General features: G+C 37.8%; 2 protein-coding genes across 2 annotated transcripts in view; one reads left to right on the forward strand and one right to left on the reverse strand.

Annotated features, from left to right (window-relative positions):
- Positions 1-8,859, reverse strand: part of LOC144650664 (uncharacterized) — a 17,275-nt gene extending 8,416 nt beyond the window's left edge. The window contains exons 1-7 of the mRNA XM_078510385.1: positions 8,752-8,859; positions 6,582-6,647; positions 4,582-4,730; positions 3,971-4,114; positions 3,151-3,301; positions 1,016-1,063; positions 1-405 (exon numbers count right to left, since the gene is read on the reverse strand). The exon at positions 1-405 is cut by the window's left edge and continues 1,461 nt beyond it. Of these exons, the coding sequence (XP_078366511.1) occupies positions 1-405; positions 1,016-1,063; positions 3,151-3,301; positions 3,971-4,114; positions 4,582-4,730; positions 6,582-6,639 (955 nt within the window). The 5' untranslated portion in view covers positions 6,640-6,647; positions 8,752-8,859. The remainder of the gene's footprint in view (positions 406-1,015; positions 1,064-3,150; positions 3,302-3,970; positions 4,115-4,581; positions 4,731-6,581; positions 6,648-8,751) is intronic.
- The window catches only part of LOC144650686 (uncharacterized), a 192,779-nt gene that overhangs the window by 126,821 nt on the left and 55,113 nt on the right, over positions 1-10,845 (forward strand). The gene's annotated exons all lie outside the window — the stretch shown is intronic.

The raw sequence follows: 10,845 nt of genomic DNA on the forward strand, positions 1-10,845 counted from the left end.
TCGCCGTAAGCGCTTCCATTCGTCTACGATGTTCTTCATCGATTCTGTTATATTCCATAGTGACACGGTCATGTTTTTCCTCCTCAATATCTCTATGCGGTACATCTTCGCCGTCAGGTTTCTCTCGCCGCTCCAGGGCCCTTTCTTCAGCGAGAACCAATTGAATTCGCGCTTCGGCTTCCTTGCGTTCGTTATCATCCATGTCTTCACCGGGTGGCTTTCTTTTAACTTCTTCCTGCTCAATGAAAATTTGAATCTCTTCCAATCTGTTTTGTTGCTCTTCTTCTATTCGCTGCCTTTCTTTTGCCTCTCGAATAATTTTCTTCTCCTGTTCCTTCAACGAGTCTTCGGCTGGGACGCCATTTTCGTCAACATGTGTTTCGTACGTTGTCACCAAAACTTTCTCTGTGAAGTAATAGAAACGATTTGCATGAGTGATCAGCAGTGGACAAAGGGCGCCAAACGTGTCACCTGCCGCCACCAAATGGCGGGAAACTAAACCTTGAAAAGCTAAACTGAAGTTTTCTTCGGGTGAACGCTCGCAAAAACTGAACACCGGGCGGATAGAGGACGGATAGAGAGTGAAAAAAATCTAGAAAGGTTTCAAAACAAGTAATACTACTACCTATGCGATAAATTTTACTAAACTTCAAGGCGTTTCATTCGTGAAGTACCTCAACAACGACCCCTAAGGCATAAGACAATAGTGATGTTATGGAAAAATATATTGCTGTTTGAATGAATTGAAGGAAACCAACGAGCCTTTAATTTCTCAAGCGACGAAAATAAACGATTCTTTAATAACAGAGACTTTCGATCACTTTCTTTTAACTAAAATTTCTTGCGGTTAAATCTGAAATATTTTAAACGGCGCGGCTATAGTAATCAGTGATTCGCTTTAATTGTCGGTTATATTTTATGTCAGTCGTACAGACAAATTGAAATCGAACCCGAAAAAAAAAACGCAAAAAAAATTAAAATCGATTTCCTTTGTCAATTTTTCATCGTCACTTACCTACAACGTAGCTGCCTCCGTCTTCAGATTGAACGCTCGGGAATTTGTCTGTGAAAGAAAATGGTTTTATAATTGTTTACAAAAACATCGCTAAGAGAAAGAAATCAAAATGGTATTCAGTACATGCTAGGACTCAACTGGCCCGTTACATGAACGAATAAAACCAGGCACAACCGCCGCCAACAAAATTAATATGATAATTTACGTCGAGTTCTTTTCTTGAAGGCATAAAGAAAATTTGACAGTGGTCCGAGGAAATTCTGTGCGGAATTTTTTTCTCATTTTTCTCCCATCGCTCTGGTCAGTTTATATCGACTACGGTGGACCGAACTCGTGTTAGCAAGATAGAAATTACTGTACCTTTTGGTATTAATGGCACTAGCAGACAACATTGCAAAATACGATTTGACGATAGACCCAAATGCGAATAAATTTATGAACAAATGTACGGCGTCAAGAAAATATGATATTCTCTGGATGACGTTTTTTAGTTCCAGCCGCTTAAACTTAAAAATCGACTCACTAAAGTGAACGTGTACTACCCACCTTCTGAAATCTAAATAAATGAAATTGAAGAATTCAAAAGCAATAAAAATATTCCCTCAGAATCGATCTGACAAACTCCGATTTTTTTTCTTTTTGCACGAAGAAAGAAACATATGGGCTTTGTAACCGCGACTTGTTTTTCTTCCGAACGAGGCAAGATGGCGTCGTGCTCTCGAAAACTACAGGGTATGAAATATTTCAAAGCCGAGCCATATTACTTAAAATAATGTAACCCTGTGTTTTGGCAAGTTCTTCACTGCACACATTTAATAAAAAAAAATTATTTCTAAAACAGGACCACTCCAATGTAGAGTGCAAAATTATACCTATCGCTTCCAAAATCTGAAAGTCGTCTTAATTTATGCAAGTGAAAACGGCAGGTGTAGTTGACAATAGGTATTAATTATCACTTTTATTACCTTCCAAAAATACTGTCTCCTCGAATTCTGTGGTCAGCTGCTTGTTTTGTTTACAAAAATCACATCATTAGCGTGTGTGTAACGAATTCTCAAACTGAGTGAGTGTTGCTTGTTTGTGTGTGAACCAATGAAAATGGTCGGCATGCACAGATCAAACAATGCGCTTTGTCGCCGTTATTATGGTAACTTGAAGTTAAGTGGAACTTGTAATTTCAAACAGTGGCTTTTAGATTTCAGGAGTATTTTCTACCATAATAAAAGGAGATAAAAACGGTTCGCGTCCGATCTAGCTAGCTAGCTGCGAGAGTGTACCTTTTATAAATAGCTGCGTGACGTTTTCATGGATCAGTTGATGTATTCAAACAAAAACCGTGGAACTAATCCCAGTCATCCTAGACGCTTTTGTCATAAAGCATGCCACGCACTTCGATGACAAAGTAAACATCCGAATGAAAGCATATTTCAATATAAACAAAATGGGCGCAGAATTAAAGGCGAGGTAAAAGAAAACCTTTTTCTTATAAAAATTGTAAATACTGCTTGCTAGGGCTTGCTATAAGAGACAAATCACCACCTTTCGAAGCCCGGTGCTAAAATGACAGATCCAAGAAGGAGGTGAAAATAATTTTTGGCGAATCTTATTGTCATCGTGTGGTCACCTCGTGCTCGTTGATTGAATAAATTTTGGCTCTGATCCGCCTCAGAAATTTCTCTCATTTTCTGGCCATAAGGACCTTTTCAATATGATAAGCCCTTGATATCCATAAGATATTCCTTGCGTAATGGCGTTCGTGTTGAATAGGTTTCAGTTGCAGTGCCCACCGTCGCGAACGGACGATTTTTTTCTAGTACAGTTGGTCCTTAGCCCGCCGTCTTAGATGCCATTAAATTCCAATTATTGGGCGTGAGTTGTGTTCTGTTGGCGACAGACTGATTTTGACACGACTGGGTTTTTACCGTGACTAAGTTAAATTTTAAATCTACCATTTCCCTACAGTCCTAAACTCGTATTTCACGCCGACCGGGTTTGCGAACTTCCCGCCGCTTCCGTTTGCGCCAGAACTTGACTTAAACTTTGCCTTTATTCATCCCACCAATTGAATACACCGTATCTTAGTAGAAAAACGGAGTTCAAAGCCGAAGTGAGAAGAATCTATAGTGAGTTCCTACCTCCTATGTTAAGTGCTGCTCCGTACAACTCCACTCGCAAACACGGCCAGCAATACCAGTCAACAGGACAAATCCGCACGTAACGAGTTATAATCTCTTGTTCTAATTCCTTTTTCTTTACACTCCAGTTGTCCGTGTTGCCTTCAATGATCTTAGAGAAGAAGGAATCAACTACAAAAATCAAACACCGCTCGAAAGGTTGTATTTTATATGATTGCACAAGCTAGCGTGGGGTTGGTTTTCTTATGCAATTATTGAAATAAACAATAGGCTTAACATAAAAGACAACAATCAGCATTTAATAGCGATGAAAAGCTTGCTATGCAAATTAGCCACGCGATTGCTCAGAATTGAAGGGCATTTTTGGCACTGATTGAAAAGCGTCAATTGTTACTAAGCAATGTATAAAATCACATTAAAGGCAGCTACGTCACGAGGATTTTGTGGATGTTTAGCCCAAACTGTTCTGAAATTAAAAAAAAAAAATAGTGGTAGACAACTAAACCCGTGAAAACATCATCTTTGAACATCTAAAGGAAGATATAACCTTAGGTTGTGGAGGGACATCAAACCACAGCTATAAATATCAGACGCACGGAAACAACTTGAAAAGTTAAGCCTAATTTTTTCAAGTTTCAATCCAATTCCATCCTAGCAATCTGCAGCCAAAGACACTTGTTAACAGTTCCAGTGCTCTAATAAAGCAATTTTTGACAAAAATGGACCATATTTTTTTGTTTTCCTACGGCACAAATATACAACTGGCTGTTCAAAAAAACAGTTAAAAACCACGACAAAGCATCTTTAAAAAATATTTTACATTATTTCCATTCTCCTCGTAAGTTGACCAGTTTTCACCATCTGTAGAGGACATGAGCTTGTATCGTTTCACAAAATCTCTGTTTCCTCCTGGATTCCCTTGGGTTGCTACAGCACACAGCAAATGAAGGCTCCCGAGGTTCACCTACAACCATAAATAAACATCGTAACGTTGAGGTTATAGCTTATAGTGCAACGTAACATAATGTAATGTTACATAACGTAATGTTATGTAGTGTAACGTAATGCAACGTAATGTAATATAATGTAATTTAACGTTACGTAACGTAACGTTATGTATTGTAGCGTAACTTGACGTAACGTAACAAAGTAAATGAGAAAAACAGCGCTATTGATTTCCGGGGAGGGGTTTATCAGAAAACTTGAATTAAGTCCTGAAAGAATTCCTAAAGACGCCATTTTCTAAATACAAACAATGATGGCGTTTTTTAATTCTTCACGTAAACCCTAAAACATTGGCGTTAAGAACTGAACTCCCTAAGTGAGATCGACATTCCTAACTTGTAATTCATAATTACACCACAAAGAGAGACTTAGAATTCCTTTCCCTTTATTGGAATTCCCCCTCCCCTCCCCGGGTATAAACTTCACCTGTAAGAAGCAGTCCTCGGATTTGCCTGCGCACCAGGCAGACAGCGCGTTCAACCGGGCAAGATGTGGCGGCGCGGGGCCTGCGGACGAGGAAGCAGTAATGTTCTCATCCGGGATAGCGCCATTTTCCAGTCCAAGAGGCTCGCCTCCTATAATGCGAAAAAAAAGCGGGGAAACATGGGTAGTTAAAGTGAGGCTCTGTTAGAGTATTAAAGTATGTATGTCTCCGTCTGAATTTCAAAGCTTGCCATGTTGTAATTTGGAAGAGGCTTGTAATTCGCTGTCGAAATTTCGTTATTTCCGTCGATATACAGTCCAAAATAATGGCCCTTCGATGTCAAATTTTAGTATTTCGAAAAAAAAACATTGATCAGTCAAGATTTCTTGTCGGCGGAGAAATACTTTTAGCGATCAAGAATTTTTAATCAGTAGTGAACTAATGACCACTAATTAATTTTTGTCATCAAAGGAATTTTCAAGTCAAGATCGAATTAAATCAATTTAATTTTCTTAATGAAATGCCCCTTAGTGTTAAAGAAACTTCTGCTCTTGTGTACTTATGCTTATAGTCAGTTGTTTTTATCAAAAAAGTAAAATTATTTTAACGACCTTTTTAAAATGCACAAGAAACCTCTGCTCTGCTTACTTGGTTCAAAGTCACGACGTTTTAATTTGTAAAGAAATATTATAAGTGCCTGTTAAACTTCTGCTCTGTACCTTAGTTAACCACGTCGTTTTCACTTGGCGATAAAATACACTGTTAATTGAAATGACTTTAAGGTTAAACGAGAAATTCTTGAAATTGGAGTGGAATGAACGAACAGGTTACAAAACGTCGCTAACACAGTGTTTGTTTTTGCAATTAATTAACATGCAACCACAAAGATGATCTGGTGGTATTTACCGCAAACGTGCTAACAAAAACAAAATAAACACAAGCCGTTTAAAAATAAAACTTGAAGTAAAAGAATTTGTGGTAGAGAATTTAAAAAAAAGATAAGATCTGACTAACGTTTCGACGCTAAAATGACTTCACTAGTGATAAACAATGCATTTTAGACTCATTTTGTGCCAACGAGCAAGTTATGGACTTTTGTCAACTTGTTTCCATACAAATGGATGGAATTGAATTTTATTGGGGTTCTTATCTTGAAGAAAATTCGATAATGTAGTTGATTTGAATTTAGATTTAAAAAAAAGTTACGGAAAAGTTTAAATAGCATGCAACACGCGGGCGAAGAGTTGAACTGCCTTACAATTTAACATTAATGATTTTTGGGATAATTTTTTGTACCTTTATAGATTATTTAAAAGCTCAGAAATGTTAGCAACGAAGAGTAAAAAAAGGATATAATTTATTACCGCTTTGTTGGCAATGTTGTTGTTCTTTTAATTTGATCTAGCATGATTCCAAAACTAAATCCACGCAAAAAAGGAAATCTTAGAACTGAGGAACAGCCGTTCTAATGCCATAACCAAAAACCGCTTGCTGAGCTAAAATTGTTTACAAGCAAATTTTTAACTTTTGCATTCGTCACTATCTTCTTTCGGGTACAAAAAATGTGCGAAGTTAAAGAAAAAAAAACATTCAAATTAAGGTGTATGGAAGGTATAAAAACATTTCGCAATTAAAACCATTACTAGAACATAATTCTCACAAGCACCCTCTCAATCTCGAAATAAATAGAAAAAGAGGTTTTTTTTTAATTCCAGTAATTAAGAGAGCAGCAATGAATTCGAACTTAATTTTCGATCGGTTCACAGAAATTCACTTAAGTATGACTTTGGAGCTCAGCGGATGTCACGATTACACGTACGTAATATTTTGTCCATATTGCAATGCTAACTGACAATCAAATGAAAGCGAATATCGCAAAAATAAAATGCTAAAAATATACCTTTAACCATAAACAGATGCATCTCAGTAGCTAGCATGTTATTACCTTTACATCGAAAATATCTCTCCTGCTACCCGTAAAATACGAATATTTATTTCTCACCTGGTATGGTTTCCACCGTGTACGACTGTGATGTCGAAGATTCTACAACTGTGCCCATGGCTTTTACTGACAAAAAAATGAAAATAATAACAATAATAATAAAAATAATTAGCCAGCCCCAGTTAGAACACAGGATTACTAAAGGGAAATGACTATGGAATAATGCCTGCAAAGACATCATACTAGCGACTGCAAGCTTGTTAGCCTTGCATAAAGATAAGATGATTGTCAATAAATATTCACCAGTAATTTCTGGCTATGCGCCGACTTTGAAACGAAATTTTAATGGCATAGCCTTGTACCTGACAACACTAGACGAACTACTTGAAAACTTACTTAGTAAACATTGCAAAATTATTTATACATTTTTGGGTGTTGTGTTTTAATTTCAGTGAAATCTCAATTTTTCGAACCCCAACAAGGCATGTTATTCTCTTAAATTTTTACACTACATTATATTTTTTATTTTTTTATCTTTTATTTAGTCGCATTTTTAATCTATTTTTAAGGAAAGTTGATGTGAAGTCTCACGACTTTACCGACAGAATTTAATGTAAATGTAGAAGGAAAATGGGTTCGAAAAAACGGGTAGTCCGAGAAATGGGGGGTAAATTTGCTATGTTCGACTAAGGAAAGGAAACGACTTGTGAGGTTTCGATAAATCAAAATTTATTTGCTGTACATTGCAGTGAATTCTCGAAAATAATTCAGCCAGAACCAACAGAAAAACATTCACTTTGTTGAATTCTTCGATCCGGAAACAAGAACATAAAAATAAACATCAAGGCAAAATAGGAAAAGGCACGCGTTCCTTTCGTAACAAGGTCTTGTGATGAATAATATATTCGTATAAATAAACGACAGTTGGGTAGTATTTTTCTTTTAGTGTATAAAAATGTCCCAGAAATTTCTGGTAATTCTTATAACTTCGTTTAATAGTGGTCGTCTAGCGATTTTATCGAAATAATCATCTTAAAGTTATATTTCCTCATATCAAAGCGACTTTAACCGAGGTTTCCGTCTTAATGATAAGTCTTTCCGCTAAGTTGGAATGTTATTATAAGTACATTTGGCAGACTACTTTAAATTATTTTGTAGAACAAAAATGTCTCCCACCAACCGCGTAAAAAGTATGAATAATAAATAATTTTTCTAACAATAAGATAATTCGAACTTATTCTTGAGCATGCAATAAAACTGGCTAGAATGCTCTATGTGATCAAAAAACTAACAAAAAAATTCCCCACCAGAACTGATTTACCCAGTTTCACGGACTGTACATTTTATTATAGTACTTGTGTAGAATGCTTGATCAATATTTTCATTGTCTTGTCAGAATAAGAATTGCTCTGTTAGCCATCAAATATACTGATATAGATATTCTTATTAACAAACGGACGCCAGTTGAAATTCAATTTAACCTTTCTTGACCCCGTGAAAGAGTCGTTTGCGCAGAGACTCGAGTACTCCGTACATGTCGCATATTACTATGACCAAATCAAAGAAACGAACAGAGCTAAGTTAAATATTCAGATTTCGTGCTCACTTGCTAAATATCCAAAACAGCAAGGGCGTTGCTTACGTAAATCTAAAGAGAGACATGCTCAGTTGATCAACAACAAAGAACTTTCGTGATCGCGGACGACCTTCGAATTCATGTTCGCCAAATTATGAAGCAAAATATCGTCATATTAAAGACGCCACGAAACGTTTTTACGCTCAATTTCGTTAAAAACGAGATGAACAATCAAGCTAAAGTTTTAATGTTATAATTAAGAACCATTAAAACTGTCGTATGCCAGACAATAAACTGTGTTTTGGGGGTGCGAAACCCCGGATCCGTTGTTTATGCCTGAATCATTGTTTAGTTTTAGAAAGTTCGCTCCTTTACCCGCTGAGCTAGTTACACACACTCTACTGATAACTCAAATATTTACCAGCCTGGTGTATTTAACACTTCTTCTGTATTTACCTTGAGTTCGTGTCTTTATGTACTTTGCAGGAAATTCGCGCGCACGCGAGGTTTTTTGTGTAAACATTTGCCGCCCTCACGCGAAGGCAAACGAATCAATAATCGAGTTTAACGGAGCACGGTCCGTCTTCAAACAAGGGAAATCGAGACAAATAACGTAACATGTCATCCCTCAAACTAAATCACCATGCATCTTACCTCAGCCGGGCTTGAAGAGAACTTGAACACAACAATCGAAAGCGCCAGGCAAAACGTTTCGCGACAAATATCGCTTCGCGTGATGCTCGCACTAGGTGGCATTCTGGGAAGGAATGGGCAGCGCATTCAACAAGCTGCCCTGATTTTTTTTTTAATAAATTTGATATGCCTCAGTAATCTAGATTGTTACGTTATGGAAAATTATACTCCTACCTGTCAAGCCCTGTGCGTGATTGAGATGATTATCATAGTCTGCCCTGGAGTCACAGCCATATTTCATTATAAAAACAACAAGCAAAGGTTCTTCCAAATTTTACCCTGCAATTAACCCTGCATAGACTGGCTTTGACTGGGATCGGAAACGGCTCTCAAATAAAAAAATTTCACTGCACTTCGGAAGGAGTGAGTAACGGCACGTATACACATAATTCATTTTGCACGTGACTCGTCGGGTATTTCGTCCATGACTACTATCTTTAAAATCTTCAGTTCAAATGTCAAGGACTCACTGCGCAATTGCAGTACCATACGGAAGACAGATTTGTTTATAGGCCTGGCCAAACGGGGGCGCAAGGAGACACAAGTTTTCGACTTGCATTTAACTTGCGTTTCCGTTTGAAAACTTGCGTCCACTTGCGTCTCCGTTTTTGCCAGAACTTGCGTGCACTTGTACTTGCGTTGACTTGTGTTCAGTTTGGACGAATCAAATTTGCACGCAAGTCAACGCAAGTCTTTTTACTGTTTGGCCACCCAACGTATAAAGTCAACGCAAATCTTGCTGTTTAATTTAAGTACTGAATCAGTTGCAAAACGCGCGCAGTAGCATTAAAATGGCTTTGCTTGCCACGCTGCTCCAACAGAGGGCTAACCGGGCTCGAAGCACCAGCATGACCAGCTTTTCATATACCTCTGTGTTGCCAGCCATCGCAATTCTGTACGCAAGTCAGTTCAACTTGCGACAACTTGCGTCCACTTGCGTTACCGTTTGGCCAGGGCTTAGGCATTCGATGAAAGATTGGCCCCGCGCACGCTCTACTTGACCAGATAGATAGTTTATTGATATTCTTACATGGCAGTCTAAAAACTGAATTGCGTAAAAATTTACAGAGATAAATTATTAAAAATACAAAGTTCTATTAAAATCTATTATAACTATATTAAAAATACAACTATTAAAATCTATTATAACTATATTAAAAATTTGACATAGAAGGAAAAAAACTATGTTTAAAACGATTTGTTCTAGCCTTACATGCTTGAAAATGACGTTGACTTCTGAGGTTATACATATTTACATTTTCTTGTGGTATGTACTTATGTAATTTGTGGCTACTATCGAGCATAATCTTATCAAAGAGTTTCTTGCACAGGATAGAACGTCGTTCCTTTAGGGTGCTTAGATTGCAACTTGATAGGATATCCTGATATGATGCTTGTGGATCGATAATAAATAGCGAGAGTGGGCACTCAGCGGCGAGGCGCCACCTCGCATCCTGAGTCTTCGTTTCCCTTGACCAGCTGTCGGTCGTAAAACAAGCGACACTGGAAAATTCTGATTGGAAGTAGGAAAATATCGGATTTCGGTTAAATTGCGCACGCATGGCTTTCAAAAGCATTTCCACTCCTTTGTGTTTTACTTTGAGCGATTGCTATCTTTTAAAACCAATCGAAATCGGTCCTGTGACGCGGAACTCTTGAGAGTCGCTCGTTTCGCCAAGCCTGCACAGTAACGAGCGAAGTTTCGACGTACAAAATAGAGAACCTAATTTCTTGACTGCGCAGAAAATAAGAGCTTTGGGTTGTCCGTTATAAATAATTTCTCGTTATCTTAAAGGATAAATAGCCTGGCTGGTGTCGTTGGTCAGGAGCTAATGGCGTTCTTCGCTTCTGCTGGAGTGCTGTTTTGGCACCTTTATCAACCTCAAGTAAATAATCTGCTAGGTGTTCACTTTCCCACCGACACAGCACAGCAGTTTTTTTATAAACTAATAACTGCTCATTTTAATAACCGCTACCAGTCATGGGCTCCTGGCGCTACACAGTCATGTCATGTCAAGAACTCAAGATAGCCTAGTCTACTGACGCGTTTCTTGA

This window comes from Oculina patagonica, chromosome 4, assembly GCF_052425735.1.
Source record: "Oculina patagonica isolate OP01 chromosome 4, crgOcupat, whole genome shotgun sequence".
Taxonomy (NCBI): Eukaryota; Metazoa; Cnidaria; class Anthozoa; order Scleractinia; family Oculinidae; genus Oculina; species Oculina patagonica.